Here is a 19,766-nt window from a genome sequence, read left to right as displayed (position 1 = left end):
TTCCTCGACTATTCATCGCATTCAATTTCTTGCTGACTTGGAATACGAGACGAAGGGAACACTGCATGCAGCCATGAGTTCAGAACAGAAGGAGGACCTCAAGATCAAGAGGAGGACTGCTAAGGCAAAGCCACTCAACAGAAAGACAGACGATAGCAAGCTTCAGTTAGTAATATATCTGAGGAGGACAAGTCGGGTAAACAGACCGACTTCAAATGCTGGATTTGTAAAACCTCTGAACACTGCGTGGACCAGTGTAAGAAGCTCCTTTCGAAGAGATAACCTGAAAGGTTCCAAATGATGAAAGAGAACCATGCATGTTACAGTTGCCTGAAGAGAGCAGGCAGGGACCACAACCTGAAAACTTGCAAGTGAAGAAAGAGGTGTACAGAGAAATTGAACAGAGAACAGTGCACATCCTTTCACCATCCTTTGCTGCACAGAGAAACAACCTGTGAGATTGTGGCAAGTGTTTCAGGTAGAACAGCCCTTCTGGCAATTGTGACAGTCACTATGATGGGTTCCATGAACCAGTGCTACCCAGCTCCTGGATTCTGGTACACATATTAGCCTTGTCAAACGATCGGTTGCAGAGAACCTAGGGTTAAAGGGAAAGCCAATATCCATCAACATCACTAAAGTTGGATGCGTTACTGAAGAGATGAAGATCTACCGAATAAGACTGTGATCTCTCGATGACAACAGAGTGTACAGAGTGTCGGCTATCGGACTGGATTGCATCCAATGATGACATAGTGAAAGTTCAGACAGATGATTTGTGCAAGACGTTCAACCAGGGACAGAAATATCTGCATTGTAGCAGCAGATCAATTGATGTCCTGGTTGAAAATGATAACGCGAAGCTGCACACAGAAGAAACCAGAAAGAAAGGAAACTTGATAGCCAGACATACCCCCCTGGGATGGGTGGTATTTGGAGCTGACCCGGATCATCAGGCTACCAAAAGCATAGTATTGAACATGATGCTTACCAATACCATGGACCTGAAAGATTTCTGGACAACAGAGTCGATAAGAGTTTGTCACGGTCCAAACCAGTGCCAACTGGACAGACTTTGTACACAGGAAACAGACGAGGGTAAGCTGATCAGTGGATTCCTGTCAGAAGGTCAAAAAGCAGTGGCTCATTCCCTATCCATGGTAAAAGGAGCCGGACCTTCTACCGGATAACAAGAGCTAGGCTGAAAGGATGCTATATGCTACGGACAGGAAACTGGCAAAAAATCCCAGTCATGCAGAGGCATATGACAGACAGATCAAGGAGATGGTCAAAATGAATTTTGCCAGAAAGCTGTCATAGGATGAAGTACGATTGTATGAAGGTTCAGTGCATTACATTGCACATCATGCTGTCGTTCGACCAGAAAAGAAGAATATCCCATCCGAATCATATTCAACTCATTTGCCTCCTACCAGGAACACTTGCTAAATGACTATTGGATGAAGGGTCCCGATCTGCTGAATAGATTGTTTGGTGTACTGATGCAATTCAGGGAACATGAGGTGGCACTCTGCACAGATATATCTAAGATGTACCACAGAGTGATGATACCTGAAAAGGACCAACATGTCCATCGCTTTCTGTGGAGGAATCTGAACCATGATAAGAGCCAGATGTCTATGTCATGAACTACGGCACAGACGACATTGCGGAAGACAGCCGAGGAAGGGGCTAAGCTGTACCCAAAAGCAGCATCAACCATAATACATGATACTTACATGGATGACATCTGTGCATCGGCACCGACAGTTACTTAGGCAGAGGAGCTGAGCAGAAGCATCAATAAAGTACTGGCTGATTGAGGGTTCAAGGTAAAAGGGATGGAGGTCAAACAATGAGCTCTCGAGAGAACATGATGAGAAGGATGAAAAGCCCAAATTGCTGGAGACGATCACTGATGAGAAAGTCTTAGGTGTGGTATGCGAAAATGACTTGGACACATTCTCATATAAAGTCAAAATGAATGAGGATGCAATTAAATCAATCAAGATGATGAAGAGGAGCATCCTTAGCCAAGTTGCTTGTATTTTTGATCCAACTGGATTTGGAACCCCTCTAGTGATACAAGCTAAGATTGGATTGCAGAGGCTATGGGAGGAAGGCTTGAACTGGGATGATGAACTGCCGGAGGAAAGTCAGGCCGAATGGAGAAAGTTATTCCAAGAAATGGAAAAGCTGACAAATGTCAAATCTGAGAGATGCCTGACACCAGCCAATATCAATGGCAAACCAACAATTTGCATCTTTTGTGATGCATCCATGGAGGTATTTGGAGCATGTGCGTATCTCAGATGGAAGGTAGATGAAGGGAAGTACAAAGCACAGTTCGTGACAGCAAAGTCCAGAGTCGCACTGCTGAAACAGTTGACTGTCCCACGGCTTGAGCCACAAACAGCGATACGTGCAAGCAGGTTGTATACACCAATAAGAACTGAGATGTCAATGGACCTGACCGATGTTATCTTCATGACTGACAGTATGATAATGCCATCATGGATAAAGAGCAAGGTCAGGGGGGCGTTTCATCAACAAGTTCGTCAGAGATTTCACCGACAAATTTGCTATTAGCCAATCAGACCAAGGATTTCATTAGCTTTTAACAGTTGTCAGTGTAAATCCTTGCGTCTGATTGGCTGATAGCAAATTCGTCGGTGAAAACCTCCGACGAACTCGTTGATGAAACGCCCCCCAGGAGTTACAGGATGTTTGTCGCTGTCAAAGTTGAAGAAATCCAGACTGCCACAGTCCGAGTAAATGGCGTCATATCCCAAGTGAAGTGAACGTAGCAAATGACCTGTCGAGAGGGCTAAATGCAGATCAGTTGAACGCCAGATGGCAGCAAGGACCCAACTTCTTACTTGAGCCAAAGTCAGAGTGGCCTGAAGAAGTAAAGGTAGAGGAAAAGATGCCCAAAATGGAGAAGGAAAGAAAGAAAGAGCAGTTGGTTATAAACATCACCCAGCCAGAAGAGGATGTCATAGACTGTACCAAATTCTTCAGCTGGAGGAAATTGATACAGGTGACATATGTTCTGAGGTTCCTGAAAAGGTTGAAGGGAGAGCAGAAAGGAGAGAATATCCTGATATAGAAAGCCCAGAAGTCATTCAAAGCCAGAGTCAACAAGGGAGAATTAAAGACCCTCACCACATACACAGACGAAACAGTTATAATCAGAGCAGGGGGCAGAGTAGACAAGGCTGAAATGTCATTTGAAATGAAGCATCCAGCCGTACTTCCATACGAACATTGGATATCAACCCTGATTACGTGGCATCTTTACAAGAGTGGTCACAATGGAGTGGCAGCAACGACTGCAAAGGCATGACGCAGGTACTGGATACTGAAAGGACATAATTTGGCAAAGACCGTAAAGTTCAGATGTACAGTCTGCCGAGCTTTCCATCACAAGATCAAGACCCAGGAAATGGCAGAGTTACCTGGAGAGAGGCTATCTCCACATCCGCCGCCATTTCACTACACAGCATGTGACTATTTTGGGTCCTTGCAAGCGAAGATAGGATGTAACAAGACTGCCAAAATCTATGGCGTGCTGTTAACATGTTTGAACTCAAGGGCTGTCCACCTTGAGCTTGCTGCTGACTGTTTGACGATGGAATTCCGGCAAGTACTTTGATGATTCTTCGCTGTAAGGGGCCACCCAGGAAAAATCCTTCACGATAATGGAACTCGGTTCATTGGTGCACAGCGTGAACTACGAGGCATGGTAAGGGACTGGTCCAAAGAGGAACTAAGAGAATTCTGTGCTGAGAAAGGCACAGAGTGGACATTCACGACATCCCCTGCCCCGACCCCCCATTAGAATGACAATGTAGAGTCAAGTACAAAGGTACCCTCTCATGAAGGCAATTGGGGAGCAAATCTTGACACCATTCGAGCAGCACACATACCTACTGGAGGTTGCCAACCTTGTAAACCAATGACCAAAGGGCAGGATTCCGACCGATCCCGATGACCAAACTAGCTTCAAAGCATCATGTTCATTTCCCCAGGTCCCAGACTGTTTACTACCTCCAGGAATGCACCAGTCCACGTCATTTGTGGTCTGTACTTTGTGTTTGAGTTTGCTTCATTTGTAGTATAAGAACACCATAGAAGACATGGGCAATGAGTGAAAGTTGTCATCTGTTACATTTTTGCATGGTTTCTAATGTGCCATTCTGTCAGTTAGCTGCTGACCACCCTCAAGACTGGTCGCACCATGGGATGCGAACACCGACTCGCCCATTTCTCCAGAAGGCTCATTGTAAGTCAAATTTTAGTCCCGCCACAGAAGTAAGTCACATAACTCTTGATAATTTGACGTGTACATTAATTAACTGAAAAGGGGGCAAATTAGAGTATACTCGAGTGAACTAACTCATTTGAACTGTGTTGGATTTGTCTGCATAAGTTGCAACGTAGTAAGTGGCTACAGATCAAAAAAAAAAAAAAATAGCTTCACAGCTTCACTATCTCAATTTACGACTGGGCTGAAACTCGGGTTACCCATTCTTCGACTATTCAATCTACAACTTTGTAGATATCCGTACACACAGAAAAATATGGGTATAAATTACAAGAGGTTCAGTTCATGCAATCCATGTCTGTTTATTCAAACGGTAACCTTTGAGAGAATGTCAATGGTCACAAGAGTTGGACAGGAAAGTACTTCCTCCCCGGCACTAAGAATGATTCCACCACTTCCTACAGGTGCATACAAGTACTTTTTATGAAAAGTGCCATAACGTGACAGATACAAACTCAAACATTTCCAGAGACAGTTATTTCCAACAGACCCACTGGAGGAAATGATCAAGACCAAGTGTGTCTAGTTAACTGGATGATAATCAGTAAGAACACTATCAATGTGTTGTTGGTTATAAATAATGTCACTGACAAATGCATGTTTATATTGCTGACCAGCATACAGATTTGATACACCTCAGTTTCTACACCCAAGTCATGTGACAAGTACATGTACCTGCTAAAAAATTTTGCTCATCTGCCATCTACTCGTTGTTATGTGAAGTATGGAGTAACGAAATCCTGACATAATCTATTTACTGTTTCTTGTGGTATTACAGGAGAATGAAACCCAAATACTAGTATGTAAATTGAGGGAATGCAGCAATCTAAGTTCAACATATTTTCACTTTTCTAGCATAAAGAAAGACCACATGACTTACCTCTTAAAGAAGGCAGGGGAAATAATATTACTCTGAACATGTAACTGACGAGTTGAGGGAATGTTTACTTTTCGTACAAAGTGAAATTTTGTGAATTTCCCTCTGTATTTTCTTCATATCACTGTACATAAATTACGTCACAAACTGTAGTACTCTTTCACATGTAGCAAAGGCTGTACCAAAACTTTAAAAATTCATAACTTTTGAAATGACTGTCCAATTTTTTGCTGTTGTGTTCTACTAATATTGCTACATTCACTTAATCCACATGTATACTTGGGTGTCACTTTCCTTTAACCCATTGAATCTGCCATAGTGTGATTTCCTCATAGGGTTAATACATGGCACACCCAGTTCTTACAAGCAACTGGTTTAACGGTTCTCGCAAATCTCTTAGTTACTTTGCTGTGATAATGTATGGATACTCAATATCTACCTAGGTATGTGGTTTAGAACGAAAATCACACACAAACCACACTCCCATGTCTCACAAAGGTGAATAATGGATGTTTTTGGTCTAATGAAGAATGAGACGAAAGTCCTTCTTCAAAATAAAAAAATAAAAAAACCAAAAACACGAATGAATAACCCTTCTGTAAAGGCAATGGTGAATACAAATGGGTATCTAGTCGTTAGTCACAAAAACATCAACTTTTGAGATGGATGTTCCTGACACCGATATGCTCCAAGAAGAGCATTGGGCCATTATCTCCACCACGATAAGCTGTTTCAAATTTGCCAGGGAAATTAAAAAACACCTTATATTTCATGTTGTGGTATGCACAGGATAGACCAGACAGGGCTAATGTAGCAACAATAACGATAACAATTTCTGAAAAAGTGTACTCAAAATGTACCCTGTGTTGTTGATGACTGTTACCTATTGACAGGGTCTTTTCCATTTTCATGGTAAAACTTTTAAAAGATTTCGATATCTTCCCCTCAAAAAAGGGACAATATGCGAACACTTGATGAATTCCCTATTGCACAGTGTTGTGGGAGTAAATAAAAACATGACAACTTTGATAACACAAATATACACATTCAGAAATTCCACACGAAAGACCTGCATCTATACTTCTCTTATACATGACACTCACAATAACTTAATCAATAAAGAGATCACATGAAATATACATGATACTTTCTCCATGACTTAAAGGTAAAACAAAGTTTCCATACACCTGCAGAAACTGTCAATTTTTGCCCTAAAATGGACACATTTGCATAAATGCTGTGATAATACAATTTCAGTTCGGTAACAGCGAAAATGCAAAATATTAGCCAAGAAGGTATGCAGACACTATTGCAATCTCTTCAGAGCATATGATTGTGGTTGTTACATATGTAATGTTTTGTAATTGATTACAAATCGGAACATAGCAGTATCCATCCATCTTTTTTGCCAGAGTGAATCGCAGGCAACTTTAATATTGGGAAATACTCCTGCCATGGCATAATCGATAATTGTGTAATGTTCTACCTACCCATTACTGAACGGGAAAAGGGCACTTCAGGAATAAAAATGATGTATTACGACTGAAATTATTTCACACTTTTGATCTCAAAATACTCTACAACTCATCATCCTGGCAAATCGTGTCAGCCAGACAAGTTTCTTGGTAGACCCTTTCGATTTATATTGCACGCAAGTACCAAATGGTGGAAAATGAATTTCGAGCCCTTCTGAGAACTATGTTTCACCTTTAGTTACCTTTAAACTTCATCAAAAGAATTCACAAACACAATTTTCAACAAATAAACATATTTTCAAAAAAAGGACAATTTCTGCCAATTACACTTCCAATATTCAGCACTCTAACTTACAGCAAATAAAGACATTTGGATTACACATATGAATATAAAAACATAACACAACTATGACAACCTTTACACATTAAGTATTTGCTCCTTTCAACATATAATTACACAATTGATATTTATCACTATGCACATATAGATGTTTACCGATGTGTGCACTACCACAACTACCTTTGTCATCTGTTTCTTTTGAAGCACGTCTTGCAAAGGAAAAAAAAGATAATATAATCATAAAAAATACCACAATTCTATTAAAATCATAAATTTGCATCTCACAAAATCTCAAATCTCGGCAAAGAGTGTTTATAAATGAAACTTAAAGGGGTTGGCTAGTAACTGATCAGTGGGCCGTTAACGATCGCCCTGACTCTGTACAGGCATGCTAACCTGGAAACACCGAACTGCACATTACTTGATTATGAGACCATTCTGAAGCAAATAATTTTCACACAACAATAGACATATAATCCCATAAGGATTGGAACAATCTGGAACAATCATCCCCCAGCATTCCCACTGATTCCCACTGATCAGTTACTAGCCATCCCCTTTAAAGATCAATAAAATCATTTTAATTGAAGCGTAGCACTATGCTTCTGTTGTGATCGCTGGTCAAGTGTAGCCATGTTTGCATGACATATGAGCTGTTTCCTCCATGCAAAAATGCAAAATGAAACAGTCATCTCAGCCTTCAGTGGCACATGTGATTATACAGAATCCATGTCATAGCATAGGAGTGAAATTGTTCAAGGACCAGTTTCCAGCTGCATGATTGTAGTGCTTTGAGATTTAAAAAAAAAAAATGAGATGCAAGCACAAATGGGGGGGGGGGGGGGGAAATGTGGCAATCTTAAGACAACTTTGTAGCACCAAAGGACATAGGTGTAACTGTCACTAACATCCTCATTTTCCCATCACAGAAGGTACAGATTACTGTGTGCCTTGACAGATGTGCTGATTACATTGTTTTGTTTGTTTTTCTCCTTTTTTTCTGTAATATATATATTTTTTTTTCAAATGATAAAACTGCTGCACAATTATTTACACTCGAAGTCACACATATCACAGATTTTCCCCCTGGGTAGGAGTGGGGTGGGAAGTCAAGCCACATAGATCTTCACATATCATGCAACTGTTGACCTACTTTGGTCCACATATTATATCCCCTTGCATATCCTTGTTACATTTCTACCACACTTTCTGCAACAACCACCTGCATCGCCATGCTGTGTGAAGATAACTTCTTTCCCACAGAATGTAATTGAGCTTGTCCCCATCGTCTGCCATGATTACTGGTGCTATGCAAGTCAACACACATAAGAATTCACTGTGCCAAACAAAGTGTCAATTCTACCTGGGTATCTCAACAATATCACAATTGTTGTCCTTGAAATCCATAATGCAGCACTATGTGGTTGTCACATATAGTCCGAGAAATGCAAATTCCCTTTTTTCGGGGGGGGGGGGGGGATGCAATTTAATTGTCTACATTTTGGTTTTGGGAGCTTTATTGAAATGTGTAGATGAGTGCATTATTCCTGTATCAGATCGTTCCAAATGCCACGCAGAGTAGTGAGAGTTACCTCTGGACTGGTATAATAGAAAGAGGATGCACACTCATGGTGAGATGCAGATTAGCTGGAGCACCAGCCTTCTCAGAAGAAATTGTGAAATACAAGCATTTACACAGCATTAAATTTTAACATAAAAATTCACTGCTGCAAGGAACATCAGATCTTTCACAGCAACTGAAATTTTCACATGTACACCCTTTTTCATTGCTTGTTATAGTTTTTGCCTTCTTTTGGTGGAAAACTGTTGCAATGAGGTAGGTCCCAAGCAACTACAAGCAAACTACCGGTAATCCTCATATTCATGCAAGATGAGCTTTGACTTCTCAGGAAATGATGGCTGCCAGATTTCCAAAGTTTACGTTGAGCTGGCATTCCTTCTTCACTGACACAAAATTCACCTGTGTAAGAGACAGATTTAAAGGTACTTATACTGTACATGCACAACTTTTCTTTCTTTCTCTCTGTCTTTTTTTTTCTGTTATGGAAATTGATCTTTTTTCTTGACAAGTTCCTGAATACTGAGTGAAAGATTCAAATACACAACACCAACCATCCTGTTTATTACCTCCGCCATGGAAGGGGGTTAAGTGATCATTGGCATTGGTTTGTCTGTTTGCAAAATAGCTCAAAAACTTGTGTACGGATTAAAATGACACTTGCATGAAAAGTCAATATCTACACAAGGAACACCTCATTCAATTTTGGTAGTGATCCGCGAATTTTTATGGATTTTTGAAGGATTTTTCATCTTTTGGCACATAAGGTCAACGAACTTGGGGTTCAAGCTGCGCGTACTGGAGGTTTAGATACGCTCAGCAGAGTGCGCACTCTACTCGGGTAAGGCGCCGTGCAATGATGTAAACAAAACGGTTCTATTTTGGGAAATTGCAATGCGTGTAAGGGTGGAAATGAGTTGCTGGCTTGGAGGAGGTCTGTGCTCTCCAAGTGCTTTTCTAGTTGATTTTTTATTTCTAACAATTGACCAGTCTCCTGTCCAGTAATTGGTTTAGCCTCTGAACACAGGACATATAAATCTTACTCAGCATTAATTCATGTGGATAGAGTCTGCTGATAAAAATGTAGTCTACTACATCTCTTCATAAACTTAGGGCAGATGGATTGCATGGCAAATTGAGTTTTTTGGTATGAAAGGCTGCACTTGATAAAAGGGCTTATTTGACATTGTTAAAAAAAATACAAACAAGAACTTAAAAAGTAATGGAATTGAGTATCATACACAAGATATTTTCCCCAAAATGTACACCATTTTCTTGTTATGAGTTAAGAAAAAAAAAAAGAAGAAATGTCGCTATGGTGACTGGTATGCCTCTGCCATAATGCATGATTCTCCTAATACGTCTATAGCATGTCTTGACAATGTGTGATGACAGTTTCACATAATTAGCAAAATATTACAATGACATGTTTGTCACAAAATGTGTCGAATATTCACTTTCCTTGAAGTAGGTTTAAATTGGATGAATGGATATATTCCTAAAACAGCATGTATTTGGGGATTAGAGGATTTTTACTTATTTTTGACCCTTTTATAACTTTATGCACTGAGTAATTTTCAAAGTATGGAGAGAAAGTGTATTTTCAGTATCAAATAGTGAATTGTTAGCATTTTAACCTGGCCTTTGACCCTTGACCCTATGATCCTAAATTTACCAAGAGAATCACTGTCAGGCAGAATATGCATAAATATGTACTGAGTTTTATGATGGTACCTTGAGCCACTTCCAAGATATGGAGGAAGAAGTGAAATTTGGCACTTTTACTTGACCTTTGACCTTTTTGGCAAAAAAACTTCCAAGACAATCCCTATTGGGTAATACATGTGTACACTAAGTTTCAAGAAAAATTCAGCAGGCATTGCATAAATATGAGGGGAAAAGTGAAATTTTGAGAAGTTGACCTTGACCTTTGACCTTAAGCATCTGCACCCAAAAGTTGATAGGCACACTTCACCTACTCATACACATACATGCCAAGTTTCATTAGGATTCCTCAAACAGTTTTTTAGTTATGCTGTCCACAAAATTGATTACGGATGGAAGGATGGACAACCCAAAAACACAATGCCTCCGGGGACACTTCGTGGCGGAGGCATAAAAACAAAAACAAAAAACAGAACTCAAGGCCGCATACATGCATCAAACTATGCTTCTGAATGATTAAAGAGACATACACATGCATGGATGAAGTCACAATGAATTTTAAGTGGCAAATCATCTACAGATGCAATACTTTAAGGAGAGCTCTTGCCACAAATCATCTGTCATATAAGAAATGGTGAGAGTCTGAACGACATTAAGACAAAATACACGAAGCAATAACTGTATTTTGTTGACAATATCCATCTTCTTTCAATATCTGCTTCTGAATACACATTGGTAGTTAAGCAGTCCTCTATTATTACACAGAATATTTCACAGTGTGGAAATTCTCACAAGTACTACACTACACTACACTGAACCAACACAAATATAATGACACAAACATTTTGGGGAGCTACGGAAATATGTACAGAATACTTTCATCTGCAATATTGTAGTCAGATGAAGTCTGCTTGAATTGGCCCAGCCAAAAAACAAACAAACAAACAAACAACAACAATAATAGCAAAAACATTCTACTTGTACAATATATGTATAACAACACTTATCAAAACTTAATCATGTCAACTAATGGCTGTATGGTAAGCACCCTGAAAAACAACACCAAACTGATCAACAGCGTCCAAACTTTTGCATAACTCATGTGTTAACAGGTACACTTAGCCAAAAAAAGAAAAAGAAAAAGAATGATTATCGATACGCAAACTTTACAGAACTTGTCTTCTACAATGACAGGCACCAATCATGTTCCTGTGGTATGAAAGCACTGAATTGCACATTGCAGTCATCTTCATATTGGACTTCAATTGTAAAACAAAAAATACAAAATCATTCAAAATGAAAACTCATTAAAAAAATGCTACAAGCATGCAGGACAACAAAAATTATGAATTGACCCGTTGAGGACGAGTCCCGAGTATACTCGGGCAGGTGTTTACGGGAAATGCCTGTTGTATCAGGATCAAACTATCCTCAACAGGTTAATGCAGCTAGCAACTTTGATTTTGTGCTGCAAAACAACAGAAGTAATTGTTATATTGACATGGGAGTTCAAGTTTAGACAGAAATCACATCAACCCACACACTTATAATTTGATAACTGAAATTTCTTAGGAATTGGGAACCATGTAATATCTAAAACATATAGTCCTACATATCCACATCTGTATTAGCTGTTATTTTGAATACTTGTTCATCCACATATTGCAGAGTTATAAAAAAATGTTTGTGACATTAATGGCTAATTCCTTCTGTAACACGCTTTATAACCATGAGATATATCGGTGTACTTTGCACACATAATGAAGGAATTAACAAAAGTAAGTATGTTCTACCAAAATTTACAATACTAAGGAGTGAGTGAATAAGAGCTAAACCATTCAAAAACATAACAATGACTTAAATAGTGCAGATTTTAAGATTTCTGCTGTGGCTTCAAGAACACAAGTTTACTTTGAAGAAAGTTTAGCAATGATGTTCTGATTGAGTGATTCAAGTACATTTATAATTGTATGGAATAGAATGCACGGATCAGACTTGTTACTATTAGCAATACATTACAGAGGATCTGGTAACTTTTTTTTTTTTCTTCTTTGTAATAATGATTTTCATTTCAGTAATTTGATGGTTAAATTGTCCTCTATAAATGTTTGGCAGCCTGAAGTGATGCCTTCCATTATATTGCTTTTATGGTTTGAGGTTTTGCAATTTTCTTTTTTCCCCGGTGTTACAAACTATACACAAGCTTTAGCATGAGTATGGTGGTATGATGAAAAAAATATTAAAAGCAATGGAGGAGTGGATATCACCAGGGTAAATTTTTACACCTTCTGATTTCAGGACGCAAAGACACCTCAAAAGTGTGATGCCTTTGATATTGATACTACATGTTCACATATTCATATCAAATAAAGGATAGAAAACAAATGAAGAGGTGAAACTGTCAAATTTTTTGCTGCATATCACTAGCTGTCACCATACCATCTCAGTTTCTGCTAATTTTGAATTGCTCTCAAACTGCTTTCACTGCTTTCCTTCTTTGTTGGGAGTCGAAAATGGAATGAATCCACATCAAAATGTTGATTTTCTTTGCCGTAGTCCTTCATGCTTTTGTATCTCAATCTTCAATCATCTGACGAGTATAGCTGAATGATCTGTTTTTCAAATCATGACCTCCATCACTGAAGTTATAGAATGATACTTATGAAAGCAATATGCAAACCCAGGAAAAAATAGTACTATCGTGAATTTCAATGATTCTGTTTTGTATGTTGTTTCAACTTTGGAATGGATTCAAATTTGGCAAGAAAGTTTCAGTCTTTTGTCCATCAAGAAGCCAATTCCTAAAACTGTTGACATCTCAATTGAAAGATCCTTATAATATCTTTTCTTATAAAAAAATTCCAAAATCATCCATCTACTTTTTTAAAAGCATAAGATTTCAGATCAGCCTTATCTTGTGTCAGTATAATGTAGTGCAAACAGAAACAAAATAATACCCTGTAAAGAAATACTTACATTAATAGCTAAACGAGCTGATTTAGGAAAAAAACAACATGGAAAAAACTTTACAAGTTTAAGATTGCATATACACAACAAAGTTCCTGCAAAATTCTTCAATCAAAAGTCATACATGGTTTACACAGATATCGTGAGTAAAATTCTACAACATTAATAATTGCCTTGATCCCATAATATTTCAATAAAATTCTCGTTATCCACACAAAATCTTCCTACAAAACAAGGGAGTGGCGCTACAGTGCAGCAAATCCAAGTGTCGCCATTTGACAGTAATACTGAGTAGTGTTTAGAGTGAGGGGCACAATGCTATGGATTTGCATGAGTGGTCAGGGTGTCATGTGACAAGCTGGTAGTCATATCATCATGCTGACAATCAACAACAAATAAATGTGTCTGTTTCAAAAAGTCTTCAGAACCCCCCGGTCACTCTCATCACCATGGTAACTTCTCTCCCTCTCATCCAATGAGACAAATATGGCTGCCATCGAAGTCATCAGATTGTGTATGATCACAACTTGCATGATTTCATTTCTGATGCTTGCTGCACAAAGCAAACATGTCTCTACACTGTTCAGCCCGAATACCTCACCATTCTGACATCAGGCCAGCACCGCAAGCTGATAGCAGCCCAGTTCGTGCCGAACTACGCCATACCGAATCCGACCACACCCTCCGTGATGGCAAGTACGAGCGATTTCTGCAGATGCTCTATTGTGTCATAGGTGGGGAGACAGAGCTGGTTGAAACTGTGTTGCAAAAGAAAGGAGAGACAATTTTTATTCTTTGGAGTTCTACCCTTGCAAACTTTTTACACATACATGTACTCAAATTTCACAATCTTCATGTGTGCATGATATCTAGATCCCGAGCACATTTGTACACTCGACCACATTTGAAAAAGAAACATACGCATCACATTGATTCTATTCCATATGATGATGACATAGTACGTAATGTCTCTCTTTGAAATGACCCTACTATTATCATCTTTTTCACTGTCAATGTCTGGTAAGCATTTGTGTGCCTGGATCAGGAGGTACATCATAGATATCATGCTGTGTCATAGGGCTAGATATATCGGGTACAAAGTCAGCCGCATAAAGTTTGTTTAAGAGTCCAGAGACTCAACAATCACAACACTGCACTCCTAAATTTTTGAGTGCCATAAAGACAATGTGTCCAGAATGTGACAACATGTTTTCCTCTTTTATTATGATCTGATAAAACTGACTTTATCCCTTTTTAAAATCATTTATTAAATGCACTTTACACCAGCTTTGCTAGCTTCATTCCAGCAAGACTTCCAGTGGAAGAATAAGAACACTGACTTGCATAGATTATTATTCACACCCTTCCCATCCCTCGTGCCCATAAAGACATATACTACCAAAGTTATAATCAACACTCTTTTTTTTATAAATTCTTTCATATGAAACTACCACAGAGATGTTTTCCCTGTAAAGAAACACTGTTGTAAATGTCTTGATAATGTAATGATTGGTCTCCTATATCTTATCCACACTTCTGAGCCAGTAATCTCAGCTATTTCCTTAAAGGCATTATTTACCATTTGCAGATGAAACAAAAACACATATGCATCAAATGAGATATCTCAAACATTTTTTAAATCACTGCTCCCAATGGTAAACAGTACCTTTATGTAGTCAGGTATTCATACATTGTATTGTATTCACTGAACTTATATTATAGTGTAACATAAGTTAAACTCAAGAAACAAGGAGCAGGGGGTATAGGTGATGCTAACGGGGTCTACTAACCATGTGTGGGCCGTTGGGAGGACACCATGTGTAGGGGCAGCCACCAGCTGGAACTTGGGCTTGAGCTCGGCAAAGCCCCCTGGAGGCAGCTGGGAACAGCCGGTGGTGAACTGCAGGAGACGAGACATCTCCTCCTGGGTGAAGCTGGCGATGACGATCCAGAACCACTCCACCGTCTGGTGAGAGGAGCCCATAAAACAACACTCTTGAGTCCATCCACTTATTAGCATGGGCCACTACAAAGCTTGAGCAAACAACTCTCTTTAGAATCCATTGCTTTACTAGTCATCAAACAAATTAAAGCGGTTTTGTTTCAAGAGTTTGTGGTTCTATGATTCCCCTGCCAACCTTTGAACTTAATATACATACATAAGATTCATAAATACAAACAAATATCCTTGCGAGTAGAATGATATTTGTGAAATTAGCGACTCGCAAAAACATTGCCTCCCACAACATAAATGAGCTGTATATCATAATCACAGTAAGAAAATCACTAAGTTTTCTCTTGAAAAAGAACAGATACCAGTCCATCAGTGTGGTTCTCGATCCCAAATTCAGTCACTTATTTATATCATTTGTGAGTGACAAAGCTGTGATTTATTTCTATACAGCTCAATTTGATTTGGTATTCCATTCATGTTATACTGTATACGCTATATATTTCGCGTGGGTTTTATTTTCGCGAATTTTGCGAGTCGGGAGCTGTTCGCGAAATTAACAACACGCGAAAATATTACCTTCCAAAATGATATCCCTTGCCTTGATGTAGGAACATTTCAGTACAATGTGCACTACCATGTCACGGCTTACCGAACAGACCATACTGGCTAAGCTTGTTTACGTACATATAGCACGTCCACGTCTAACCGCAGCAGCGAGTGCCCCGCGCCGGGGTCAGTCCACGTCTAACTACTAGTATACACAGCCCAGTCGCTGTAAGTAGCATTCGCACAGCACAGCGTATTAACAGCGTCTGGGGGTGGTCGGGCTAGTCTACGCACGTCTACTTACGAATACTGTAGAGCCAATCCAACCCCACGTACCACTCGTCAGAAATCTAGCGCGATGGACTTAACCACTTCAAAAATGTTGAGTTCTAACTTACTAGTTCGCAGAGTTTGGTAATTTTTTTTTCATGCAGTGTATAACTAGTATCATTCTTATCTGCTAGTAAGTTGAAAATTCATACTTTCTTTGCCACTTCATATTTTCTCTGGTCCCCCAATCGCGAATTTAACCACTCGCGAAAATGTGTGACAGCGGCAATTTGCGAAAATTTACGTACGCGAAAATTATAGTGTATACAGTAACAGGAATCTATCACTGACCTAACTGTCACTCATCCTTAGTCACAATGCAGGTACATTTGTGCACTGAACTGCTATCAGGTAGCAGTCTTAGGTATAATCACTCAATAATGTAATATTGGATTCCAACAGCAAACCAGCATTTGGACCAGAGTAAAAACACATACAAATGAGCATAGGTGGGACTGCACGTGAACCAGCAGCTACAGGGGATGAAACATACCTTCTTGAACTCATGACCCATACCGGCTAGGGTATGGTTTGCCTTGAGGTCCTCCAGACTGAAGCAGCATGTCCCACATATCAGCAGCTCCAGTTCATTCTCATCAAACATGCTCATCAGGTTGTCAGGAATCAAGTCGTTCAACCCTGCAACACAAACAAAAAGAAGAACACAGTTGTTGCAGATCACTTGTTAATGCTCTTTCCTTAATATTTACTTCCACATAAACATTCTGAATACCGCTACGTTTGTACTGAAGTAATGGTATGTCTCATAGACCTGATAACATGAAAAACAAACAAACAAACAAACAAACATGTATTACACTATTTCATGTTCATCTTAAAACCATGATTTTAAATTTTTTCTTTTAAATGAGGTGATGATAAACACACAACAAAAATACAAAATATCCATCCATCTATCTACCCATCTTTCTACCTATCTACCTATCTATCTATTCGTCTATCTATCTACCTTTGAGGAAGGCTTCTATCTCGTCAGACACAGAGGTGGCCAGTCTGTAGTGGGCGAGAAGGTCGAGGTACTGTATCTTGTTGTCATTGGTTACAGGGAGACTGGATCCTCCCGGCAGCAACTCTACAACCTTCATGAGATGAGGAGAAAACGGAGACTACAAAATCATCAATTCAGTTACATTTATAATTTGGTGATATGGAACCTAATCGAATGATTAGCCAAGACCAGTCTTTTATTTTGCCAAAAGGCCCAACTTTACTTTCCACTAACAATCTACACTCAACTGAATCGCCAGTTTCTTATAAATGCACTGCAATTGTTTTTGTGTGTGTGGTTCAGTTAGCTTGGAGCTGGTGCTGGTCTGGGAATCTTGCAAAAATGGCTTCCACAGAATTTAGATCACATCATTTTAAAACACAAATAATCCACAGTACTTGTTCAGGTATTTTAACTGTAAAATTATCTGCCCATAGAACTTTAAAATTATGTAGGGTGGATATTTCTAACCAATGCCCTGTGTTCTGTGTATTATTTGTATATTAGTGCTAAAAAAATTTTTTAAAAAGCAGCTCTAAAAGAACTCACTTGAAAATTTACAAGTATGTATCCCTCTTCTATGAGATCACCGCTTGGTTCTTGGCACTTAGAATTCTACACCACATATGATTAAGACAAGTGCATATGTGTATCAAAAATGATTTACTTTCACTGCAGTGTTAATACAGAATAACTATGTATACTCAGTTTTGTAGTGAGGTATTACAGCACTGTAATACATAAGCCTTCTTTGTTGTTGTTGAAGGAATAGCACAATTTCTTGAATGACAGGACATTCATGATTCTTAAATTTTCATCCTCTGAGCGAAAACATCAAGACACACACCATTCAATCTGAACAAGCACATATATATCTCCTTATCCAATACAATATCTACTCAACATCTATCTCACTGTCTATTCATCCATCCATCTATCTATCTATCTATCTATCTATCTATCTATCTATCTATCTATCTATGTCTATCTCTCTATCCAATCTAGATATATGAAGAAATGTGTATATAATCATATGGTTCCTGTACAACTAAACTATCAGTGTTCTCAGCTTTCTGTTTCACACACCACACTGAAACCTGCATAACATGAAGAGGGGTGTAGCATTAGACACCCATGAAAGGTGCAATGACCCCAATCCATGAATGCCAAAAGTGCATTGACCCCACCTGCTCAAGATGTCCCCTCGAGTCATAGAGCTCCTCACTGAAGGTCAGCTCCATCTCCTCCACATCATTATCCCTGACGTACCTCACTTTGGTCATGTAGAACTCTGTATCATCTGTCTCAAAGTACTGGGGGGGGGGGGGGAGAAAAGAGAGAGAGGGAGCAATGTCATTTACTATTGTCAATGCTTGATGTAACTACGAATTTCATTGCTCAGTGGTCCCCATCTAGGGAACAAGAAGGAAGCACCACATCATGCTTGCTTCAAAGCCTGCAGCACTCTATAAGCTGTTATTTTCATGTACAGATATTTTCGCGAATGGGGAGGTCACAGACATTTTCACGAGATGTTGTTTTCACGATTTGACACCGAGGCTTGTCGTAAGTGCATTATTAGCCTAGCGTATGGCAACATTTTCACGTGTTGTTAATTTCACGGTCTAGCAGTGCTTCGCGAAATTCGCGAAAATAATACCTTCTACAGTATATAGTCCTGCACTGTTGATTCCATAGTCCATATGAGACAAGTAGTCAGGCCTGAATGCCAAGGGGCCAATTGGGGGGATTGAATAAGAACTTGGGTGGCTACCTCTCATTTCTACACCCCCCCCCCCTCCAATAAGACATGGAACAAGTGAATTTGACAATGACATCTCTTACGCAGTCATCAGTACAACATCAGTCATTAAAATGGCATCACATGAAACCTCATGCTCAGTGAGTCAGTGAGAACAAATTTGTACCATGATACATGATGCCTGCTAAAATTATCAATTTTTTCAGACTTTATAATTATATAATGTGTGACACATTCTTGGTCTATATGGAGCATAGTAAGAGCTAGGTCTTAGCTTCAGAATTGAGTTGTCAAAAGTACCGGTAGCAGTAAAGATATCACCAAATTGATAACAAATAGAATTGGACAAATTTCATCACATTCCTCCTCAAAATCATAAATGCCCTTATGATTTATCATCTGGTTTTGCATGGTGTTGCAAGTTTTAATGACATCAAAGTATATCCTAATTTGAGGGGAAGCAACAAAGCACTGCAATGGCGCATTTACACTTAGCACGGTACAGGCAATGGGCTGGGTTTTTGCTATGGTACACCAAAAGGAACTATGTCTAGTTCTGTTAAAAAGAATCAGCAATTCGGTACATAATCACCCAAAATGTTATCCTTATGTCGAAATCAAGAGCAACAAAATCAACAGTAAAAGGTTAATTTTGTAACAAAATTATTAGCGTGGAAGTGATATCGTAACAGAACCAGACATAGTTCCTTTTGGCACACCATAGCAAAAAACCCCGTTCCGTGACCCGTGTCGGATTTGGTGTAAATGCAGCTTTATACAATCAACAAAGCTCCATCCTCAACAGACCTCCATAACAAATTCCGGGATCAATATTGCATGACACATAAACTTACATACAGTCACAGACAGACAAACAAGCACAGGCAAACAGCCATCAAGCTCGCTTGCAAACAACAAAACAAATGAACAAGCAA

At 39.2% G+C, this 19,766-nt stretch overlaps 1 protein-coding gene and 1 pseudogene across 1 annotated transcript in view; one reads left to right on the top strand and one right to left on the bottom strand.

Annotated features, from left to right (window-relative positions):
* Positions 1–73: 73 nt before the first annotated feature.
* LOC140237298 (uncharacterized) lies at positions 74–4,118 on the top strand (annotated as a pseudogene).
* Positions 4,119–13,188: 9,070 nt separating this feature from the next.
* The window catches only part of LOC140227631 (apoptosis-resistant E3 ubiquitin protein ligase 1-like), a 28,464-nt gene continuing 21,886 nt past the window's right edge, over positions 13,189–19,766 (bottom strand). The window contains exons 14-18 of the mRNA XM_072308053.1: positions 18,257–18,382; positions 17,031–17,160; positions 16,554–16,699; positions 15,021–15,196; positions 13,189–13,988 (exon numbers count right to left, since the gene is read on the bottom strand). Coding sequence (XP_072164154.1) covers positions 13,886–13,988; positions 15,021–15,196; positions 16,554–16,699; positions 17,031–17,160; positions 18,257–18,382 — 681 coding nt within the window. The 3' untranslated portion in view covers positions 13,189–13,885. The remainder of the gene's footprint in view (positions 13,989–15,020; positions 15,197–16,553; positions 16,700–17,030; positions 17,161–18,256; positions 18,383–19,766) is intronic.

This window comes from Diadema setosum, chromosome 1, assembly GCF_964275005.1.
Source record: "Diadema setosum chromosome 1, eeDiaSeto1, whole genome shotgun sequence".
Classification (NCBI taxonomy): Eukaryota; Metazoa; Echinodermata; class Echinoidea; order Diadematoida; family Diadematidae; genus Diadema; species Diadema setosum.
Note: the sequence above shows the minus strand (reverse complement) of the source record. Positions and strands in the feature narration are given on the sequence as shown.